General features: G+C 47.8%; 1 protein-coding gene across 2 annotated transcripts; it reads left to right on the top strand.

Annotated features, from left to right (window-relative positions):
* The first annotated feature begins 18,305 nt into the window (after window positions 1–18,305).
* irx6a (iroquois homeobox 6a) lies at window positions 18,306–24,355 on the top strand. Of its 2 annotated transcripts, XM_076013801.1 has the most exons (7): window positions 18,306–18,717; window positions 19,970–20,210; window positions 21,066–21,175; window positions 21,425–21,720; window positions 22,311–22,961; window positions 23,458–23,563; window positions 23,821–24,355. In XM_076013801.1, exons 1-6 carry the CDS (start codon window positions 18,704–18,706, stop codon window positions 23,556–23,558), a joined length of 1,413 nt encoding a protein of 470 aa, XP_075869916.1. In that variant the 5' UTR covers window positions 18,306–18,703; the 3' UTR covers window positions 23,559–23,563; window positions 23,821–24,355. The 2 variants fall into 2 exon arrangements, with proteins under 2 accessions (XP_075869916.1, XP_075869915.1); XM_076013800.1 differs by lacking the exon at window positions 18,306–18,717 and having other exon boundaries at window positions 19,863–20,210.
* Window positions 24,356–24,748: the final 393 nt, after the last annotated feature.

The following is a 24,748-nucleotide window of genomic DNA, read 5'->3' as shown; positions in this document are numbered from 1 at the left end:
TTCCGCGGCCATATCAGCGCACAAGAGTCCAACAAGCACTCCCTCATGAACTCGCCATCACAAAACACCTTACTTTTTGGGGGGGCGGTTTTGTGAGGAAATCCAAAACTTTACTGACGAAAGCCTTTTTGGAGTTTGACACGTTTTTGTTCAAAGTCCGTGATGGGTTTACAGTTTAGTTTAGCGACACATTCAACTATTTTGAGTTTACTCGTGTAGTGACGATTCAAATTATAATGTTTCAAAACTGAGAGCAGTGTACCACAAACTAAGCACACGGCTTTATTTTTGCCATTCTGTAAAGGAGTACTTGGCAGTCCGTGTCTTGTTGAAAACACGCCATTCGTTCTCAACGTTTGTCTTCTTGGCGTGAGCGGACACCTTGAAGCTAGCTAGCTAGCTAGCGTCAACTGTCTCTGTGCGTGTATGCCGTGCGTATGTGCGTCCATACGGAAGTAATACTTTTCAAAATAAAAGCAGCACTTGCTTATTTATTTTTTCTTCTTGTGATTGTTTTAATTTGAATCTGGAGAGTTACCTTTTGCTTGTAGCTTGTTTTTGTTTTTACGTCTGTCTTGTTTCAGTTTTTATATATTGTTTTTGTTGTGTACAAATAGTATGTCAGACCCCAGGAAGAATAGTGGCGACAATGCCACAGCTAATGGGGATCTGAATCAAATAAACAAATAAACAGTTGCATGGCATGCACAGTTCAAATACTACATAGCCTTCATGTTATAATCTATGATTGGTGTCACACGGCTGAGAGAAGCAGAAAGGACCGGATGTGGCCTGCGGGCCGTCATTTGCCCAGCTCTGCCCTAAAGCCTTTCTTCGTCTTGCTCTTTGCAAGTTCCTCACACTGTCAGTCATCTGAACATCTGCTTGTTCACTCTAAACAATAGCGTGCACAGCTAAAACCCAGGAGAACGCCAGCAGGCGCCAACAGTTAGTTCATCTATCATTCCGTCTCCTCACTGAAGAGAGGACAGAAACATCAAATTCCCCAAGATGACATCTGAACATCAATACGTGGTCCCCGCCCATCCAACGTGACAGTAAAAGCTATATTGATTTCCACCCAGATAAAGGATTCTTCTGGGAGCAATTTAAGCACACAAGCAGAAGTGTCCCTGACCAATACTACTTATATCCCTTAGCTGTGTATGTTCACAGAGAGAGTACCCATGTATATTATTTGGATAGATGGATCGATAGATAGATAGATAGATAGATAGATAGATAGATAGATCTTTTTTTTTATTCAAAGAAGGTGGCAAACCCCACCAGATCTTTGGCTTGCTCGCGGCTAATACAAGTAATGTTATCATCAGGGATGCTAATGAGTCAGCTCTTCTACATCATCAATAAGGAATTCATTTAGGGTACAAAGTGAACTTCCATCACTCCACATTTAGTTTTTGAACTTTTTGAGTTGAAAAATGAACTGGATGTTGAGCTAACAGACTCATAATAGAGCAGAAGTTTGCCTCTTTTCACAATTTTTCACAGCCCCAGCGCACAGATGTGGAAGAATATAAATGCACACGTAGGGACTCATTCAGCACTTTGAAATGATGCTTCTTTCAAACTGTGTGCCGATGCTGAGGCAATGTATCTTGATGGCACTGATGATGCCGCATGCTGCTGCTGGGTCACTGAAGGTTAACTCCCTGACCTGGGTCAGGTTCCTCTGACTGATACGCCCGGCGCTCACACACAGAGGACATTCGTCCAACGGAGCAGAGAGCGCACAACTCTGCAAACCAGCAAACCTTTAACGTTTAAAAGTGCACATAATGAGTGTTTTTCTGTTGACCAGATATGACACGAACAGAACTGTGTCACCTGATCTAATCCATACTTATGTAGGGAAAGCAATGGTGACTAAAGGACAATTGTTTAATTTTTCTCTGGGTTGCAGCCAAAAACATTAAATGTGGTATGATATGATTTATTATAATGACAAGATGTATTGCTGATGCTATGTTGGTATTTCTTAAGATATATCAATGCTCAAGTTATGGCTTGATGGATGCACAGAATATAAGCAGTTAGTCAAAGTACTGTATGGCAGAAGTATTCAGATTTACTCTCATTTTCAAATTCTAACGTTGCTTGAAACCATCATGGCCCGTTTTAGTGTTCTCTCCTTTATTTTGAAAGTCTCATCTGTCCTTGTATTTACTGCGCTTAACTTCCTGGTTCTGTTTCGCCCTTTTATTACCTGATGATTTTCACCTGTGTCTCATTGTCACTCCTGCCCTCAACAGTTCTCACCTGTGTTCACCTGCTAACTAGTGGAAATAGTCTCGCTTTGTGTTTGCTTGTTGTATCGTCATGGTTCATTCTGTGCTGCTGTTTTATGCAGTACCCTTGTTGTTGCATTCATTCTGTTTGAATTTTCTTTGCTCCTCTGCAACCCAGACTATGAGACTCTAGGAAAGTCACCGAAAGCCTTTGTTAAGGTTGCATACATGGAAAAGCTGACATACGGGTGAATAATGGGAACCGGTGTGCAGAAACAGATGAAAGTGACGGCCAAGTCTGAGCATCAAGAATCAAAGCCTGAATGAGGCCTGAACATGCAGCCACTTGAACTTTGCTAAATGTTGCTCTTGAACACTCTTGATCGGTGCAGTGGAAAAAAGAAAAGAAAACAACACCAACAACAACAACAACAAGCCATTAGAGCCGGTTCAGGTAAACAAAATAGGACCTGGGCGAGAACAAGCAAACGCTGAAGGCTCGGGGTTGGGACGGGTGGGCGTCTTTGAAGTGACTCGGGGTGTATTCCCCCGACACCCAACACATATTTATTTGAATAATGTGCAGATTGATTCCCAAGCGAGTGGCGCAGGGGTACAGTGGGTGGGAAGATGATAGGGTTTAATTTCCAACTCTACTGAGGAAGGGAAAGTGAAGGAGGGAAGGAGTGAGTGCAAAGAGAGACAAGGGAATTACAGAGGGGGGTGGTAGGGAGTGGGGGGGGGAGGTTTGAAGATCCAGATATGAGATGAGGAAGCCAGATGGAGCTATATCGGATTCTCTGAAAACATTTTGACATTTTAAACCTAAGGCAGTTTTCAGGCAGTAAATAAAGGGAAGGGGATCAATAGCAGTCAGTGATACGGGGATAAAGCAGCTAAATATGAAATACAGCCCAACAAAATGGTATGGATTACCAATGGGGCCACGTGACACCTGCTTTGAAATGCAAATAGTAACTTATGCACATTGTCCTTCTCAGGCCCGGCAACCTATCGATCGGCTAAAACAAATTCTATTGATCATTGAATATTTAATGGCGATAATTAAATCTCTCAGCGAGGTACTTACACACCATTTCCAGTTTTCATCGTCTCACTCAGGAGACCGGCCTTTGACTCGCCGCCACTCCCCGCGCTGCACACAGAGGAGGGCTGTGCGGCTAATTGCAATTAAACTGGGTATTGAGCTCGTGTCGGGAAACGGGGGGGTTTTGGTCGATCCTAACGTATTGAACTGCAGGGAGAGCCGTGCGTTTACTCAAAGTTTCAAGTGAAAACAACAGCGTGTGCTCCTTATTAGCGGATGTTGTTGAGAGCTGCCACTTCTCTATAGGGAACAAGGGATGAGCAGACAGTGGAGGACACTTTGGGGAAAATGATTTTCAAAGCAGTCATCAGTACAGAGTGAAGTCACGCAACCTTTTGAGTGACGAGATAGCACTTCTAAAGCGGGGCCATTAAAATAACTACTAAGCATGTGAGACAGTCTGTGTTTCTCCCTTCAGGTTGGATACACTGATGTGTGACTGACATCACACACCCAGTCCTTCACAAAGCATGACATGTATTTACAAGACAGACAGATGGCGTGAAACCCCATCCCTACAGTACTGCTAGAGCAACATCACAAACTCTTCAATTAGTGGCAGGCAATCACAATTACCTTGACGTTTGGATGTATTTTTTATGATAGTCTCGAACTGCCCTCAATAATTTGGTGCATAATTCATTGGAAGTGCCTGCTAGCCCCTGTGGCGAGCTAACGTGCTTCTAGTCACTGTGATCAAGCTGCGGTCTGCTGTGCAGCTTTCTTCAGTTGCAGGTGTGCAGCCACACGCTTCAGAAGTTTCTTTTATTTCTGAAATGCAGCCGTTGGTGTGAGGGTTGTGTTAGGGTTAGGGTTGTGCAGTAAGAGTGTCACAGTCACATACAGAAATGGAAGAGTGGGAGATCTGAAACAGGCTTTTTGTCCAGGCTGGGAGCAAGTTGTCTTCCACAAACCACAGGCCCTACTTCTCTCTTCAGCAGGTAGTTGGGGTTCATTTGTATGAAAGTAGACTCTCCACAAACTGGCACTCTTGCCCCGTCACGTCTGATCGGTGCATTTTTTAATCTTTTGGAAATGTATTGCAACTAATAAATACAATAATAGAACAGCTGCAGATCTGTGAAACAACAACTCATCTGTCAACGGTGCATTTGTGAGGCACTTTTGCTGAACTCTGTACATCGCCGACGTTTTCACGTTGCCGGCTGCTCTCACCTTACCACCCAAAGATGTCCTTAGACTGATGGAGCATAAACATGAGGGGAAAATGCCCCCTTAATCGACTGACATAATTTATGACGGAGAGAGACTGGCAAACAGGAAAAGGTTGCTGTCTGGATGCTATGAGAGGGCAGCTCTCACCGCTTGGGCTAGTGTTTAACAAAGTGCCAATCAATAGCCCTTTTATTAGTGACCGCAATCAATGTAGCAGTGACTGAGTGAGCCAATTAACGCTATCGACCGGCCGCAGCAGCCCGCCCGCCTACCCGGGCCAAGGGAAGAGAAGCCGGGAGGGAAGAGAAGAGAGTGTGGGCGCAGGGGAAAGGAGAGCAGGGGACGAGCACCGGTCTCCTCCTCTGCTGCTCTTTTGCTTGTCCTGTGTGTGTGTGTGTGTGTGTGTGGGGGGGGGGGGGTCTGGGAGCAAAGAGACAGGACCCCTTCCCACACACACACACACACACACACACACACATACAGAGTGAGGTGGGCGTCCCCGGGGGGTCTGTGGCTCAGGAGGTCCTGACAGAGAGCAGCGGCCGCCTATCTCCCAGGAGGAAGTGCGTCTGTGTAACTGGGTGGAGGTGGAGGTGGAGGTGGTGGAGGAGCGGGTGCCTCACCCCAACACCATCCTCCCACCCATGAACATCATCTACTGGAGCTGCACTGGGAACACGGCAGCGCTCATCTTCTCACCGCTGCTTCTGAATAGTAATGAGGTCACGAGGCTGAGAGGTCTGCGAGCACGCTCACTTTCACCTTCCCCTCCCAGGGGGCTCTCGCTGTGCGTGTGTGTGTGTGTGTGTGTGTGAGTGTGTGCATAGGTTAACCAGCATATAGGCTTGAGGGCATACATTACATCATTTCTATATCGTTTGAGACAGGACATGACATAAAGACATGTAAATCAATATATTATTTGATATCCTTTTTGGAAAAGTGTTCACAGCCTCTCACAAACCTCTCAGCTTTCAGCCAAAACTGATGCCATGTGCTTCTCTCCGTCTCTGAAAGGGTTCATAAACCACACGGTGTCACCTGGGAGGAACTCACGCTAGAAGGACTTTTAATGTATGATATATTTAAAAAAAAAAAAAAGGTAGAATCAACAATTAAATATACACTGTATTTAACAGTTGGCTCAAGCAAATTCAAAGCAAAAGTGTTGAAATATTAAAAGGCAAAAGTAAGAAATAAATGAAAAAGCGAGAGAAGCTAAAGAAGAGCGGAAGCAGAAGAAAGAAAAGAGCATTTCAGAAAATAATGTCAAGGGTGGTGAATGAGTAACGTTGTTCAGTTGATGAAAACATTGTGTATTCTGTTAAAGGCCAATTTGGCGACTGAGCAAGAAAATACATCAACATCAACATTGACCTTGCTTGTAATTAGAAGTGATTTTTGCAGGTTATAAAGTTTAAATCATGCTGTTTGAATCTGCACCACAGCCCCTCGTCCACCGTAGAATTTGTGTTGAAGCGTCGTCTCCCCGAGTAGTGCGAGGGGTCAGGAGGACATCTGCTTTACATCACCTGGCACTGTCGCTGCGTTGCTGTGGGGTTATCAACCTCCCTCTATCAGCTGGTGGTCGGAACACGGACCTTTCCTTCCTGAAAGAAGGCCTCCCAAGCAACGTGTCAGCGGCTGCAGGAGGTGCTTGGCAGGGAGCAGAGGAAGTCCTGGTGCGAGTGGAAGGAAGAGGACAGGGAGAGACTGCAGGAAATGACAATGTGTGTAAGGCGATAAGCCCCTGGCAAGGACCCCCGTACCCTGGGGGGGCACTGGGGGCTACAAGACTTCAGCCTCAGTGCTCAGTCCCACTGATGTCCCTCATGACCCCGCAGACGTCTCAGTGTGGAAAACACTCACGCACCGTATCTTTATATCTGGCCTGAGCACTGGGGTTGGAAAGAGGTCAACAAATTCACTCTTTATTTTTAAATACAATCTGTGATGCTACTAGTGTCCTGATGCTTGATGAACTGCACTCTAAATTACATCAGAGCTCACTTAGTTGTTGTTGTTGCTGGGTTGTTTTTTTGTTTTTGTTTTTTTAGTAATTTTGATATTTTGTTTTCAACGACTTTTGACTTTTCTGTACCAGTCTGTAGTCGCTACCCAGCTACTGAGGTGTCATCATGTTATCACATTCATTTCTACATTTATTAACACCAGTGTATATATACATCCATACATAAGCAACTGGATCGTGTCCCTGCTCCACGTGGGTTCCAATAGTGCCGACAATGGCTTGTACACAGACACTAGAGGAAGACACAGACTATAATTCAAATCTCACACGGGAGCGGTGAGAAGTGCCCGTCTCACGCTGTCTTTCTGTAGTGGAGACTTTAAATATGCAAAGGTCTCGCAGAGCTGCGGCTCAGGAAGAGACAGCAGGATATCATGCAGCCGGGCTGCGCGCACATCACTCACTGTATAATGGAGGGATTCCACAGTGCTTGATAAGAGTAGAGCTCGTGCGCGTGAGACGGGTCGGGTCAAGTTGAGAGTCAACACAATCATATCTATGGTATAAATGTCTGAGAGGGAAACAAGTGGAGCGGTAATTGGAACCAATGGGAGGCAGCTGAGGGCGTGGAGGCAGCGGCAGTGGAGTGAACTGAGCGGCGAGATTAGAGGAGTGCGCAGTGAAATCACTCCGGCACGAGAGAGAGAGAGAGATACTGTACAGAAGCACTGTCACAGTCAGATGAACAAGATAGAGTCAATGTAATGAAGCTCACAGATAAACGTATGGTTTCATCGGGTACATCAGATAAGGACAAAAGCCGCTTTCATCTCCCAACTGTGGCTGTGGGAAGAATTTTCTTTGCTGATGACGTCGTCCTCTGCGTTTGCCTTTTCTAAATTCAATTGTAGGAATATATTAGAATGTATCATTTTCTAATATCTCTTATTTCCATTATTTATTGATTCATACATTCATTTATTTGATTGTGTTCCGACAACTTTAAAAGCCAGTGTTAATGAAGCCAGTCCTGAAAGTCCTGATGCCAATCAATCAATCAATCAATCAATCAATCAATCAATCAATCAATCAATCAATCAATCAATCATATTGCATCTTTCATACTAAAAATGCAACCCAGGGTTGCCCTGGAATTAAAATTGCAATTGGCTCTTCTAAAAGTAGTCGTTAAATGAGGCCATCGGCTAATTTGCATAACTGGTAATGCAGATGAGATTGTATTGGACATTGCAGGGCCGTATGAGAGAGGAATAACCGATACCCGTGTTTAATGTCTTCAGAACTGCAAACAGTCTCACTGCTGAGAGAACAGAGACACAGTGGCAGAATGACTTTTTGTCTCTTTAAATGTGCTTTGGTTTTTACAACCTTACTTTGTGGTCCACATAGAAGCCATAAACATCACCACAGTCAATAAATAAGACTGAAACAACCATTGCAAGCATAATATCTGAAACGTAACACCATGATGCATGAACTGGTTTTGGTATTGTGTTTGGCCAGCTTGGAGGGAGGAGGGTGGGAGGGAGTGGCTGTGTGTGAGTGAGGCGCAAGGCAACACAACACCACAGCAGGTAGGAAGAGCACGGACATGAGGTTTCACCACCGGGTGGGGTTAGGGTTAGGGTTAGGGTTAGTCTCCTGGAGCCCAGAGAGGGCGTGGCTCCATGTGTCACTGGTGCTCCTCGCTAGAAGAGCCTGAACTGTCTTCTGTTCCGCTCTTCAGTTTGATGTTGGCACCAGAAGGTAACAGAAGAACCTTATGATTTACTCTAGTTTCTCTCCATCACTGATGTTCAAGCAGAAATGTCCAAAGCTGCCCCCCCCACACCCCCCACCGTATATTTGCGCTCAACACCTTGGGGTGATGCCGCGGTGCTCGCCAGTGAAACTCAAGCCGTGCTCTTTACCACCGAGGCTGATTTACACTCCCATCAGACGCCGCCTGTGTCTGTTTGTTTTCCCAGCAGCAGAGTAAACACAACACTTGTTGAAGGACTCCCATTCAGCAGATGTTTCAAAGGAATGTCGTGCACTGCCTGCTCTCCCCTGCGCCACTGTTGTGGATGCATATTGAGAGCCTTGAATGGAAACGTCTTGGGCCAAACACCTCAGCGGGTCTTCAGGGGTTCTTCAGGGTGCCTGCAGTGCTTCAATCACCTCAGCGGTTCTTTGGGATGACTGAGGTTCTACGTACTGTCTTCAGGTGGGGAGGTGACTGTGGTGCCAAATAGCACCTCGGCGGTTCTGTCGGCGGTTCTTTGAGATGGTTGAGCCGCTGTATGAAGTATCCATATGGTGATGTATTGGCCCAGAGAGGCCAGAGTTTACCCCCCTACAACAGACTGGCCCAGTGAACATTTACCAAAAACTGGCCAGTCAGAGGTCTATGATTCCACTCTTCACTGTAAAATGTCCTTCTGATGTTGGCAAGCATGAAACATCTGCTTTCTGGTTGGAAGGGCCTCGCTTGATTCTTCCTCTGGCCATTTCTTTGATTTATCTTAAAGTGTGTGTGTGTGTGTGTGTGTGTGTGTGTGAGAGAGAGAGAGAGAGAGAGAGAGAGAGAGAGAGAGAGAGAGAGAGAGGTATTCATAAGTAAATAAACCATCATTAGCACCTCAGCCTGACACTGTGGCTGCAGAGGAGCCTGAGACGAATGTTGCAGCAGTATATACACATATATATATGTGTATATATCTATGTACGTACGTATGTATGTATTTATGTATGTATTGGCCGCATCTGGATCTGGTTGGAAGTTGACCATGGAAGGACCTCCACTGGCTGGATGGCAAATCAGGAACAGAGGCCCTGAACAGTTGAACTGTCATTGGTGGATTGATAGATTTTCCATCCCGTCCAGGCCGAGAGCCCAGGCTCTGTGGGTTCTGTGGGGTTCTGTGGGGCTCTCTGGGGTTCTGTGGGGCTCTGTGGGCTCTGTGGGTTCTGTGGGTTCTGTGGGGCTCTGTGTGTTCTATGGGGCTCTGTGGGGTTCTGTGGGGTTCTGTGGGTTCTGTGGGTTCTGTGGGGCTCTGTGTGTTCTATGGGGCTCTGTGGGGTTCTGTGGGCTCTGTGGGTTCTGTGGGGTTCTGTGGGTTCTATCGGTTCCGTGGGGTTCTGTGGGTTCTCTGTGCGGTTCTGTGTGCAGTTTACAGGATTGTTCCCAGTGATCCTTGAATTGCTGCATGCAACGGACATGAACTCTGTGGTTTCTTTCTCTTGTATCTGCTGCCACAAATTGTCAAATCTGTTTTTGTCAACGTGTTCAATCTAAAGATATGAAAATGAGCCTTTCTGTGTGTGAAAACTGATTCTCCGTCATTTCCCCGCTGCAGAAGGTGGACTCGACCTTGGCCTTTCGCTCTCCCTGTTCCTTCCTCCCAGCAAGCGTGACCTGCGGAGACAAATCAAAGTGGATGTGGAGGGCTCTGGGAGGAGACGACTGTTGTGGTCGCGACCCCGGCGAGGTTCCTGAACTCACCACTGAACTCTTAGCACCAGTTAAAACTGCACACTGATGTTATTGAAATGGACACCGCTGCTGTGCAGCAGGAGAAGAAAGGAGGAGCTCACCGTTCTCCCTCGTCAACAAGCGCACACACGCACGCACACACACACACACACACACACACACACACACACACACACACACACCGTGCAATGAAAAGTTCACAGTCCAGAGCAGCTGCCAGGAATTGAGCAGAAAAATCCAAAACAATCTTTTTTCTTTCTTTCTTTCTTTTTTTCTTACTTTTAAAGAAGAGCAAATCTGACTGTCAGCTCAGCGAGGATTATTCCATCGCGGTTGGCGGCTCCCAAACTCCCCCCACCATAATCCCCCCCCACACCCCCCACCTCCAAAAAAAAAAAAATGAAAAAACTCATGCCTCTCAAAACAATTTATGCAAACAAACATCAAGCGTGGCTATTTGTATTGTCAGCACCGGCATTGAACCAGGGTGAAGCAGCTGGAGCTGCAGAACCCTGGGCAGAACCCAGGAAGAACCCAGGAAGAACCCTGGGCAGAACCCTGGGCAGAACCCAGGAAGAACCCTTGGCAGAACCCTGGGAAGAACCCAGGAAGAACCCTGGGCAGAACCCTGGGCAGAACCCTGGCCTCTGCAACACACTGGCTCACAATCTCCACAATCTCAGTGCAGTCACACCTGAAACATATCTGCAGTGTTAGTGTGTCAGTGCGGTGAAGTGCCACAGGATTGTCAGCCGCTGCGGCGCCGTCATTTTCCAGGAATCTTTTCCTCCTGTTCGGAGGAGGCTGGCGGTGCCTTCGCAATCCAGCAGGAGCGCAGGACCTTTGATCACTTCCCACCTTTTGCTTCCTCAACTCAGCTGGGGTGGGGGGGGGGGGGGGGTGGGGGGGTTGGTCAGAGGGGCTCTTTATGCAAGTTCCTCTGAGGAGAAAACATTGCCGTACAAGGCAGGAAGCCGCCGATGCACCGCCGTGACCCGCCGGGTGCTGACAGCGCCGCTGCCACGCGGCCGGTAATTGGACTGACAGTAATGGGAACGGAGAGAGACGGAGAGACGGGCTAGGACGCTAGGAAAGGATTTAGCCGCCGCCGCCGCCGCCGCCGCCGCCGCCGCCGCTGCTTGTGTGGACCGATGGAAACCATGTAACTGCAATTTTCCTCCTCTGCCTGCCTGTTCCAGCGCTGACACCATCATTTATGATTTGGAGGGAATTCTTCTTGAAACCTGGTCCACTGCCACTGGGCCATTTTCAAATCAACATTCTTTGTTCAAAGTAATGGTTGTCAATGGGAAAATGATCCCTCTCTCTCCCATCCACACACACACACACACACACACACACACACACACACACACACACATCTATATTTTTATGGACCCCAGAGCCTTTTTTTGCTGTCTGCCCGCTGCCTGGAGGGAATGCTGGGTTTGAAGTCACAGTCCTACAAGGAGGAGACCACACACACACACACACACACACACACACACACACACACACACACACACACACACAAACACAGGGAGGCAGTGCACAGTACAGAGGCGCCTTATGGCCAAAGACCGACGAGACATATTTGGGCAAACTGGTGTCCAAGTGTGCAAACGTTCAACACAACGACACAACAGAGCAGCGCAGACACACCCTGAGTGAAGGAAACCCTGAGCCTCGCCAACAACATCGCACAAAGACAAAGAGCCTCGGGCCCAGAGATGAAAGACAGACAGCGTATGGACACACACACACACACACACACACACACACACACACACACACACACACACACACACACACAGAATCGACTCACAATCTAAGCAGGCACGTGCAACTCCAGGCACCCCGGGGAGAAAGCAGACACACATTTCTCCTACTCCTACTCCCAATCCCCAAACACACACACACACACACACACACACACCTTCATTCACATAAGCTGTGCTAGCGAGCCAGACTCTCTCCCTCTCAATAAGCAGTTATTTCCCAGACTCAGTGCCAGCACTCCCTCGCTCTCTCCCAGTGACAAGCTACAAATCCCTGACACCAGCGCTGATGATAGCTTTACAGCCGAGCCTCAAGGGGACTCAGCAGCCAGCGTGTACGCACAAACAACACACACACACACACACACAGACACACACACACAGACGGGCGCTGCAGACACTCCTTCCCTCTCTGTCTGTCTCTCCCGGGAGCCCTGAGGGGCCTCTGGGATGTGCGACGCCCGACACAAAACGCCGTGGGTTTGTTTGAGTTCTACATTTGACTGCCAGCCATCAAAACCGCCAGATTCCAAATGAAGCGGCAGTCACACGGCCTCCATTAAAGGGCCAGTTCGCCCCAAATGCACACTAACGGTAGATTTCAGCCTTTTCTCTCCTCTGCTCGCTCTGTGTGAGGCTCTCATCGCTGGTAATTCACTTCAGAGCAGGAAACAGTTCTGGAGTTATACAGGAATTCCAGTCCTGGACCGGACGCACCATGATGCACGGCCTCCTCCGTGTTGACGTGGTGTGCGTGTGATGCGTCCGGTCCAGTTGGACTTGGTGTTCAGTGCAGCCTCGTAGACAAGAGGCTCTGCTGCCCCACACTGAACTGAACTCCTCTGACACTCGGTAGAGCTTGAAATAACTCACGCCAAGGCTTCTCCTGCTACTCACTGCAGTGCAATGTTGACTTATTGTATGTTTAGCACCACGTTTATTTCTTTGTTTTTGTTCTGCTTCCCATTGGAATTATTTTATTATGTGAAACTGAACAGGCTGTCAATGACAAAGATCAGTCGCTCGCAACAAAGGGGTGAAAATTCTCTCTGATAGACGAGTGCAATTTTACCCTCAATGAATGTCTGCTATATAGCATTTATTACCTGGAATTCTTTACTTTTTCATGATTCTCTTACAATCTCCCTCTCTGCTCTATCTTAGGAACTGGTTTGCTGATGAATAATTGTGCAGCTGAGAAACTGAAATTTATTTCAGGATAAATCAAGTACTTATCTCTCTTTCTATCTATCTATCTATCTATCCATCTATCTATCTATCTATCTATCTACCTATCTATCTACCTACCTATCTATCTATCTATCTATCTACCTACCTACCTACCTACCTATCCATCTGTCCATCTGTCCATCTATCTCTCTATCTCTCTCTCCTGAAGCCACCAATCAGGACACATCCAGTCATCATCTTCTTTTTTTTTTTATCAGTCTCCTCTCTGGATTAATTGGTTGAGACCGTCGTCACTGTGCCCCCCCCCCTCCAGTCGTCACTGTGCCCCCCCCCCCCTCCAACCCCTCTGTTTGATGAAGCTTTAATGACTCCCCCTGCATGCTGCAATTACTCACCCAGCCCGGAGATGTTTGTTGAAGTGTTAAGCGGCCACCTCTGCGACCATGTCTGCCACCAACTCTATTACTTCTCATTCCAATATTTATTACTGTTCTTTCCATTTTGGGTAATTCTGAGGCTCTAATAACGCTCCTTGTGGGCAAAGTTTGCGCGCAGGCATATGATGTGCGTATGCACACCTAATAATTCCAGTGCTGGGGATTTATTGGCATATACCAATTTGGTTTTAATGAGATCAGGCAGCTGCAGGTAGGTGCAGCTTCATCCCCCTGCTCCACTCGGGCTTCTCCACTCTGTCTGTCTGTCTGTCTGTCTGTCTGTCTGTCTGTCGTTATTATCATTTCATGCACTTCCACCTCCCCCACCCCCAGCACTACTGTTGTCACCACCAGCACCCCCTCGTCTGATGAAAACCCAGAGAGCCTATGTGTGGTTCATTAAGTCAGCACAGGGAAGGTATTAAACAGGAGAGGAGGGCTGCGAGCTATTGAGTGTTGACTTAACCTTTACGCTTCTCGTCCTCCTCTTTTTAATGGAAGCGGTGACGCCTCTAATGGCGGATGGGTGTAAGACTCACTCACATTAGCAGCTGCAATCACCCATTGGAAGCAGACAGTGAAAGACTTCCACTTGCCACGTCACGACAGAGAAGAGGGATTGGACGCAGCGGAGGAGTGCAGTGTTGAGATTCCTGTGATGTGCACAAACAGGAAGTTGAAGGCTCCTCTTGGAACTGAGAGCACGTCTAGGATGACGGTGCAGTGTGTAGGTAGGAAATGGCTTGTTGTTTGGCCGTCAAACTTTCCTGCATGTGTTCTTTCTCTGTGCAGGCCTCACAACTCTTGCACCGACCTCCTCACCCGCTTCAGGGCGACTGCTGTGTTTCTGAAGCCTTGTCCACTCAGGAACCACGTCACGTTTTTGGTCAATTTGACTCTTGCCATGATCCTTCCAGTCTCATGAGTCGGTCGAGTCCCTTTAAAGCAGCTCCAGGTCACTTTCGGTGGAAATAGATAAATGAATAAAGAGTTTATTGGTTTATTACTTGGTCTTTCATCGAGGTTCATTTATAATCTTATGTATTTGTAACAGTAGGATGTAAAACCGCCTCTAAATAAAGGTGTGACGTTGCCGTATAGTGGTTCGTCCGGAGTGTTGGGTCGCGCTTGAAGGTTACGCAGTGCAGTTGCAGCCGCCACCCCCCCCACCCCCCACCCCCTCGCTGCCGAGGCGGCACCATTGATCCATAATCATAATCGGTTATGTAACCGCTTTACTGAGTTTGGAATCATAATGTCATGGTGGAAAAGTTACCTAGAGCTGCTTTAAGTGTCGCTGCCTGTGGTTGTGAGATCCAGCGAGTCACTCAGTGAACTGTGCACGACAACTCCAAAAGGCCCTCGACACCTGAACATTCACCGCGCTATGAAATAAATATGTACAGTTATGCAACAACACATAAAGCAAATTCAGGTGGCAGGCACTGATGAGTGAAGGGAATGCTCGTCACACTGACCCACACTGACTATAGGGCTTGTGGGGGTTGTGGCACGAGGGAAGGTTGGCACAATGTTGAACTATCCCTTTAATTAAGATGGAGAGTCAATGTACATTGACTGGGACACATGAGAAAGTCTTAACGTTGTGTCGTGCCATTCATTCACTCATGCCCAGCGAGGAGAACTTACAAAAACACCTTTTTGTGTGGGTGTGTGTGTGTGTGTGTGTGTGTGTGTGTGTGTGTGTGTGTGTGTGTGTGTGTGCACGTGGCCGACTGGCCAGAGCTGCACATCAGGTGTGTTTGTGAAGGTAAAGACTCAGTGGGTGGAGCCGCTCTCAGTTCACCTCGCAGCACCTTCCACTGCTGCTCTTCACTCACATCACACACAAACACAATCCATACACACACAGCAATCACACACAGCTTGACTGAGTTCCTATTTATTTATGTCATGTCTTTTTTTTGTACAAGAAATTGTCTTTTCATCCTTCTCAAGGAGTCCAGCGTGAGACGTTCACAATCTGAACCAATCCAAACACTGTTGGGGTTTTTTTATTTTTTATTTTTTAAACCACTTGATTTGATTACAGCCAAACTTGAACAGAAATCAAACAGCATAGAAATGCAGCACGGTGCTCCAGGAAACATCAGAGGAAGAAGAATCGATGAGAAGCTCCACCTGGTGGAGTGTTGAAGTGCTGAAAAAGAAAACACAGCAAAAGCAAAGCAGACAGGGAGCAGAAAGACGTGTGAGTCTGTCCCAGCTGGAAGGCCACTGTGTCACTCTGCCAGCAGCACAATTAGTGCTCGTCTCACCCCCATTCACTGAGCTCTGCACTGACTGCTGGACATGCATAATGCATGAGTGTGTCCACATGCACTTGGACCATCAGGTAACGTCCTTGTGGAGACGCACCTGCCCGCAGTGATCAATGCTTCGACTTCTTCTTCTTCTTCTATGCAAAAGAGCTGAAAGTGTCTCTTGCAGGGACAGAAGGTGTTGAAAAGGAGGACTTCTCAGTGCTCAGTGGTCTGCGTGGTGGCACACTGGTGAGCAGTGGGGGTGCAGTGGCCTCTCACTGCAGAAGATCTTGGCTGCAGTCTGAGGCCTGAGGCCTGGCTGTGTGGAGCAGCAGGGCTTCTAGAGGGTCACCTCCCTCTCATCAGGATCATGATGTGCAGACAATCATCATTAACACCTACTGACAGCAGTGTCAGTGGCAGTGTCAGTGTCAGTGCGGATGCTAGTTTGTCTCTTCGTGTGTCGACTTGGCAGGAAGTGGATGGATTTTCCCATTCAAAAGAGACAACGAACAAACTTTTCTGGAAAAAATGAAGAGATTGTTTTTATTTATAAGGGCATCAATAAAATTAAATTGTAAAGCCAGACAGATTTTTCAAAGTCAGGAAACAATATTGTGTGTTTACTACATAAAACTGCATTTGCTGGTTATTTTCTGCTGATGATCATTGATTACCTGGATGGTTCCCCACCTTTTTTTTAAAAAAACAAAAAACAAAAACAAAAAACAGAATTAACCACATGATGATTTATTAAGAATAATTAAGGAGCGCTGCGTGTTCCCCCCTCCAGCTGTGACAGAGACACACCGAGTTGCACTCTGCACCTCTTGTAGTACTTTGAAGCGCTCAATTTGAAAGACCAGCCTGGATCGCAGAGACAGAGGACGCAACTTCAGGTTGTAAGAACTTGAAGTTGCGTCAAGAAATTCATTTCTTCAGGCAACTTGAATACATTAATATATATATTTTTTTAAAATCCCATTTTTTTTTTTTTATAAATTCAAAAAAAGAACAAAAAGTGGAATTCATGGAGTTACATCATGTTGTTAAAAATGAGAGGGTGACAATGTTTCCTTGAAGAGGACCACTGTTCATTTATCAGGTCTCACAGTGAACTCAGCTGCTCTTCAGAAACACAGGGAACACAAAGACCTGCTGCCGCTGCTGCTGCTGCCGCCGCTGCTGCCGCTGCTGCCGCTGCTGCCGCTGCTGCTGCTGCTGCTGCTGCTGCCGCGGCCTGGCGGGGATTAGTGCAGCAACCCCGGACCGAGCGGCGATGTTTTGTCCACTTTATCTCTGAGGAAAATCTCTTGATGGAAGATCTTCATCTCCCACATCGCGGCTCTTTAGCGCCCCTCGGAGAGAAAGCCCATAATAGCAGAAGGGTCTCCGAGGGGAGGAGACGCCAAACATCCGGTGTAGGAGGGCAGGACGCCAGAAGAAAGAAGCCATTAATCACCATCGAAACGTTATGACGTCACAGGTGATCAAGTATGTGAGGACATATTAGAATATGGGTCTGATTGTTTTGCCACGTGAAAACAACCTCCCCCCCTCCCTGTCCCAGCTCAACCTCACACTGGGGGGTGTGGTGGGGGGCAGCTTGTTTATTTGCATTGTGTGTGTTTGTGTGTGTGTGTGTGTGTGTGTGTGTGTGTGTGTGTGTGTGTGTGTGTGGGTTGGGGGGGGGGGTGTACTGCACTGATGAAGCTTGAGCTGCTCATCTAATAAGGCTGAAAATGATTTCTCCTTTCATTCAGTGTGAGGCAGCATCATCTTTTCTTCAAGTCAGTAGCATCATTCAATTAAAACACCCCCACCCCCACCCCCTCCCCCTCCCCCTCCACGGGTATTTAATTAGACACCCCCCCTCATTCTTCGGATTTCTTCTCCAAGGCAAATTTTCTCTGTGTTGCTCGTTGGTTAAACAAGGGCGTGTATCCATTTGTTAATTGATACAATTACGCATTAGGCGTAATGGTCACGTAGGTCTCGCGGCGCGCATCAATCACTGCTCTATTGACCTGCCACCCCCTCACCGCCCTGCTGGGACTGCTGGGACTGGCCCTCCCTCTAATAGACAGAGATGGAAACATCATCGTCATTAACTCCGGGATGGACCTCTGGCCGCGGAGCCACAGGGGCGCAAGAGAGGAAGAAAGAAGAGGAGGGGGAAAGAAAAGGACGAAAGAAGAGGGCGGGGTGAAAAGTATCGCGTGTCCTCATTTAACCGCCTGTAATAAAACTGTTGATTTTTAATCCAACCTTTCAATGCTGGGAAATAATAACAAATGTATCATCTCAGTCACTTTTTCCCAAACGCGTTAGCATCTCCTTCTCCTCCACGCGAAATAGAGCGCGCGATCTCCGGACCGCGGCTTCTGACCCCCCCCCCCCCCCCCCAACCCGCCCAATAATCATCTCCTCTGAACTCACCTTTCCTTTGGCTCTTTAACGCCACTTTTCAAGGCAAATAAAAATGTTTTTTACCTCAACAAAGGTCCGCGGCGGTGTGCGTTGCCGCAGCGTGCAGCGCACCTGAAGAAAGCCTCTGCCGGACGTGATTGGCAAAGACGTGATTCTATCCCTGGTACCCTGCCGTTCCGGGATTACAGTGACGTCACGCTGATACCCTTGCATGGATGAATGCTAAAGAACTATAGCGCCACAAATAATAGCACAAGCAGAGTCCATATCTTGCAAGTCTTACGTTATCCTTTAAGCCTCCTTCAGCCAACACAACAACACTTTTTCCCCCCCCCACTTAATGACGCTTAATTTCATTTCTTATCGAGTCCTTCGGGGGGATTATTCATTCATATAAAACAATCTGCAGCTGGCGCAGCCTAAAGTCTCTCCTCCTGTCAGCGAACTCATCTATTATTGAGCGAAAGGCCGTGCGTGGAAATGTGTGCAAGACGGCGGATTTGAAACCAAAATTGCTTTGCGATCGATCACGGGCTGAAGAATATTGCTGATGGTAACTAAAGGAGCAGCGATGTCTTTCTCGCAGTTTGGATTTCCTTACAATGCAACTTCACAGGTAAGAAAAACTCGCTTTGCTTTTTTTTCTTTTCTTTTTTTTGGGGTGTGGGGGGGTGTGGGGGGGTTCGTTTGTTCGTTTGATTTTAATTTCCCGAACTTTGTGTGCCTGCGTTCCAGCACGCACGCACACAAATGCAGCCGACAGGAGTTTTACTGAAATAATTATTTATATATTTATCCATATTTACTGGTGTAATATTTGCCACAGTGTCGCAGTCGGAGCACTTTTCTCCACTTGACTGATGGACTCGCTGCTGTCGCACTATTGACAGCTTTGTGCGCGAGCTGCTTTTGTTGTGAAACCAAATATCGATATGCACGCGCGCAGCCGTGTCCAATTACCCTGAATTATGAATGAACTCACGTGTTTTTCCAGATGACAATAGAGATGAATGTCACTGAGGTGCGATCTGGCTGCAGTCCGCTGTGCGCGCGGTGGTGACACAAACTTTTCTTTTTAAAATAAATAAATAAATAAATAAAATAAAAAAAGATAATAATATTGCTGTTGTTAGAATGACGCTATTTAGGTTTTAGATGAGGTATTTTCCAGTTTTAAAGCCACGATTGTTGCACTAAATGATGAGCTGGAGAAAGTTTAAGAAGACAGAGAAGTCACTTGAGAGTAAAAGTTGAGCCTGAGCTGTTATACTTGGTCATTGTTATTATTATTAGCATTATTATTATTACTATAATTATTGTTATGTCCCGGACAAATTTGAATTATTATTATTATTATTTAGTTTTTTTTTAAAAAAGCGATTCATTTTATTTTTAAAATATGAAAAGAATTCTGCCTTACATTTTCATGTTCATAGTTTTAAGACACTTTGTCTCTTTATTCACTTTATGGAAACATACTTAACAGACATGAGGAGAAACATTTACATGATTGAAGGATGTGTCGCCCTGCGGACTTGTTTCCCCGGAGTGCAGAATTATCAGGAGGATGACTTACCTCGGATAGTGCGCGTCACTTAAGAAAACGACAGCTGGCTCGTGCATTGAAAATAATAATCATCAAAAAAAGACGCACACAAAAAGTCACCACCAACCTCTTTTTTTTTTTGTTTTGTTTTTGCGCGCGCGGGCGCGCGATGAAACCAAGCGCAGCGGGAAGCTGCGAGCTGGAAACTCTTGCCTCCGGACAGTGCTGACTGAGCCAGTGACCAATGTCTGTCCACGGTTCTCTTCATGCAGTTTTTCGTGTCGGCAAACCCCACTACGACTTGCTGCGATTCGATTTCCAGGTCGGTGTCTGACGGGACGGGCGGCTCCCAGAGCGCAGCCGCAGCCGCCGCCGCCGCCGCCGCCGCCGCCTCCTTCTGCTGCCCGCCCTACGACAACCGGCTCCTGGCGAGCAGCCGCTCGGAGCTCAACGCCGCGCTGGGGATGTACAGCTCCCCGTACGCCGCCGCGGCCGCCGCCAGCCACAACTACGCCAACTACTTCCCCTACAGCACCGAGCCGTCGGCCATCTACTCCACTCTGGTGGGCTTCACACACCCTGCCTGCTTGTGTTGGACACGGTGCTGCTGCTGCTGCTGCTGCTGCTGGAGGAGGAGGAGCAGGAGCAGCAGCGGAGGTTTTCTTCACTTTGTCTGTGTTCGAGTCACACTTCAGTCCAATCTTCTTAAATGATAATTAAAATATAAAATAAAAAAGTTGTCAGCGAGTCAGCAGCAGCAGCAGCAGCAGCAGCAGTTCACGCGCGTGAAATCAGATGGAATTTTGTCATTGTGAAGTTGTTGTTCCGGGTGAAAAATCAATTCTTAATCATGAATAGAGTGTCGTTCTGTCGAGTTTTTGCTTCAAAAATGTGCATATAAATATGCAAGGGGGGGTGGGGGGGGTGACATGTTTTTATTTATTATGCTCGGCGGCGCGAGCAAACTTTTCTCCACTGTCGTTCATACATTAATCACGAGTTTGAAGGAACTGTTAAAATATCTTAAATGTGTCTCAAACGTACACAGGAAAATCAGTCAGAAAGAAATCCTAAAATTATATTCAACACAAACACTGGAAATGTACACTCTGCTGCTGCCTGTCTTGTCTTCAGTTTTAACCCCACACTTCTCCTGGTTACATTTTTTTAAAAATGGGTAAATTAATTCATTTAAAAACAACAACAACAACAACAACAACCGTTCAGTTAATGAATTGTTGCTGGAAATTGATTTTATTTATTTGATGAAAAGTCTTTCAAAATGATGCCTTGGAAAGTGACTCATAATAATATGTTCAATTGAATACAAATAATGCATTTAAAGACCAAAGTGTTGTCAGGAGGAATCCTTTACCGGGCGCTCTCTTCAAATCAACCCAATGTGTCTGCGTTTGCAGAACCCCCAGTACGACATCAAGGACGGCGCCGGCTCTCTGCACTCTGGCATCACTCAGACTGCTGCCTACTACCCCTACGACCACTCGCTGGGACAGTATCAATATGACAGGTAGGTGCCCGGCTCCTTCCACTTCACTCTGTGCAATGTGACTATCAGCAGAGCTGCCAGAAAGCCTTCCGGCGCCGCTCAGATAAACCCGCATTGGGGTCAAGGGTCAGCGTGGAAGAGAGCGGCGGCCTCCTCCAGTGAAGATCTGCTTGCTTTAAAAAAAAAAAAGAAGCAGAGTGAAAAGAATAAAAAGGTGTGTGAGCTGGTTGCCACTAACACCGGGCTAACCCCCCCCCTCCACTGGTGCAGATACGGGACGGTGGACTTCAACAGCACGGCCCGCAGGAAGAACGCCACCCGAGAAACCACCAGCACCCTGAAGACGTGGCTGTACGAGCACCGCAAGAACCCCTACCCCACCAAGGGCGAGAAGATCATGCTGGCCATCATCACCAAGATGACCCTCACCCAGGTGTCCACCTGGTTCGCCAACGCCAGGAGGCGACTGAAGAAGGAGAACAAGATGACGTGGTCGCCAAAGAACAAGGCCACCGACGACAGGAAGGACGAGCTGAGCAAGAACCAGCAGGACTGCGGCACCAAAGGTCACTCTTCATTTTTATTATTTTTATTATTATTTTTATTATTATTATTATTATTATTATTATTATTATTATTATTGTTATTATTATTATTATTATTATTATTATTATTGTTATTATTATTGTTATTGTTATTATTGTTGCACTGTGCTTTAGACCTTTTTCAATCGTACGTCTTATTTTATTACAGTCCATTATTCTATGCTCAAATCCTTTAATACAGGGGTGGGCAAACTGTTGGCTGGTGGCTCACAATGGGTCCTAAGATTTTGACAGTTGGGCCGATAAATAAAACACATCATGCTGCTTTAATGTCAAAGGGAAATGAAGCAAAGCAGAGTTGCAACCGCACCAGTGTCTCTGATCCCCACCAGGAAGTTGAGCTCTTTATTGACACGACTCTGGAAACACTGCCAACATGGGGGAGATTATTAATACCGCTTCTTAAAGTTTGGCGGGCCGCAATAAAAAGCTGAACGGGCCGCATACGGCCCCCGGGCCGTAGTTTGCCCATGCTGCTTTAATAAAATGACCTGCGCTAAATTTAGCCTCCGAAGTCTGAAACGTCCACTGCTTCGTTTCCCCCGCTGCAGATTCCAGGGACTGCAAGGAGGAGAAGGACCTGCACCTCAGCGACCTGGACGACATGGACGAGGACGACTGTGACAAGCTGCAGAGCCAGTGTGAGAAGGCGGCGGGCGAGCAGCGTGACCTCCAGAGGGCGCTGGTGGCCCCCGGGGGCCCTCACAGGAGAGACTGCGGCTCGGAGCTGCAGCTGAACGCAGCCGACAGCTTCCAGGGCTTCGCCTGCAGCCTGAAGCCCCCGCTGCCCCCGCTGCCCCCGCTGCCCTCGGACTTCCTGGAGCCCGTGGTGCCCACCAAGGCGCCCCCCTCCTCCTCCTCCTCCTCCTCCTCCTCCTCCGCTTCCTCCCTCGTCCTGGCCGGAACGCCGTCCCTGTCCCACTTTGAGGCGGCCGACAAGCCTCGGATCTGGTCTCTGGCCCGCACGGCGGCCTCGGGGGTCCTGCTGAGCCCCGAGCTGAGGGGCGCAGAGCCGGGGGCCGACTGCCAGCTGCAGGAGGAGCAGGTTCTGACCCAGGCCCACAGCCTCTTCCCCCAGGGCGGAGCCACCCTGCACCACAAGCTCTACGGCGCCACCGCTGGCTACGGCCACAAGGACGTGCAGCTGCACTGCTCCTCCTACTCACTCCTGCCAGACGCCTGCCAGTACTCCAGTGGCCCAGGTACGGCTCCGCACTCACAGTCCTGTGCAGAAGGCTTTAGCAGAGCGCAAAGCCGTGTTCTTAGCAACACGTCCCAGACAGCAGCACACGTGACACCTCCATCACCTCAGCAGCCACTGGCTTCTTCTGCATTGAGGACCGAGCAGTGTGTTTGTTTTCCACACCTTCACATCAAACCAGGCAGCAAACTCCTCACCCATCACATGGTGGCGATGATGAGAGTGGGACGATATCTGCTCTGCTTCCTGGACCTGCTGCTCTCCCGTACAGACACCAGCAGCTCTCTGCTTGACACTTGCACGTGATGCCGGCCAACACAACTGACACACGTGTTGTGGCGGCTGATTAAAAGTTGTTGAACATCTGTGAGATGAAGACATTGTCTTCATGTTTGTGAGTTTTTCTGCCCAGCTTGCACTCACTCAAACGTTGCTTTGTGTGTGTGTGTGTGTGTGTGTGTGTGTGTGTGTGTGTGTGTGTGTGTGTGTGCGTGCAGGGTTCCCTGGTGGTAAAGCAGAGGCAGATGACCTGGATGAAGGCTGTGAGACGGTGCACGATGTCAAGGTCACTGCCTTCAGACCGCTGATGAAGAGGTGAAGCAGGTGAGAGTCAGCACTCACACACACACACACACACACACACACACTCACACACACTACTCACACACTCACATGCCTTATTTTGGTCTCTCTGAACATTTGTCCCCCCTCAGTGAGATCAATAAAGTTTGATCACTTGGTCCTTGGATCAACACAACAGACGAGTGGTTGTGGATCTTCTCTCTCAGAGTGAAGCCTCACACAAGAGAAATGTGCAGCTTCCACCTCATCTGAATTGCTGCTGTGGTCTTTCTCTGCAGGCGGCTGCGAGCTGCGATGCAATGAAAGCGGCGGAGATTCCTGACGCACTGAAGGACTCGCTGGCCTCCGTCTGACACTTTGGGAGCCACCTGCCGCTGCAGCATGGAGAGCTGTCAAGAGAGAGAGAGAGAGAGAGAGGGAGAGGGAGGAAGAAGAAGAAGAAGAAATATGGATATTCATTTTGCACAACTGTGTTTCTGCGCTGGCTGAGACTGTCTCCCTGCACAGCCACCAGACGACACTTCAGCCCTGTTGGATTTGTGTATGGCAATCGTGTAGTGTAGTCTCTTCATTTCTCTGTAGAGTTATGATTTTCTGTTCTGTTGTCCGGTTATTATTTGACGTGGTCTTTAATTGAATGTCCTCTCAGTGTTTTCTTATTTATTTTGTATGATTTATTTATATATCTATCTATCTATTTTATTCCTTTCTTTGCTGTGACTCGGTGTCATTTTGCCTGATGGAGACAAAAAACAAGAACAAAGTGTGTAAAGGAAGCGGACCCCCTCTCCACCAAGCCCCTCCCCCTGCCCCTGCCCCTGCCCCTGCCCCCCTGCACTTCAAACCGTCAGCTTCCTCTGTGTTTGTCATCAGCTGTTTTTTGTTTTTTGAAGAATACAATTTTTATTCCAAATCTTTTTCCTCTTTTTTCTTCACCTGCGTGACAGCAGAGCTGCAGCAGCGTTACTATAGGAGGTCAGGATTCAGAGCAGGGCGGGGGGGTGGTGGTGGTGGTGGTGGTGGGGGGCTGGGGGGGTCATCAGTAATCAGGGCGGCATCAAACTGTTCAGACTGCAGACGTACGGAGGACGAATGCTGCTTTGTCCTGCGTGTTGATTGGAAGGTGGTTTGTAGGATGAGAGCTTCTCATGGTTCCCATAATGCACCTGGGGAAACTGCAGCTCCTCCACTGGATGATCGCTGTGG

Source organism: Nelusetta ayraudi, unplaced genomic scaffold (genome assembly GCF_046127955.1).
Source record: "Nelusetta ayraudi isolate G7.1 ecotype Tasmania unplaced genomic scaffold, CSIRO-AGI_Nayr_v1 ptg000158l, whole genome shotgun sequence".
In the NCBI taxonomy this organism is placed as follows: Eukaryota; Metazoa; Chordata; class Actinopteri; order Tetraodontiformes; family Monacanthidae; genus Nelusetta; species Nelusetta ayraudi.
This window is presented reverse-complemented; position numbering and strand designations above follow the sequence as displayed.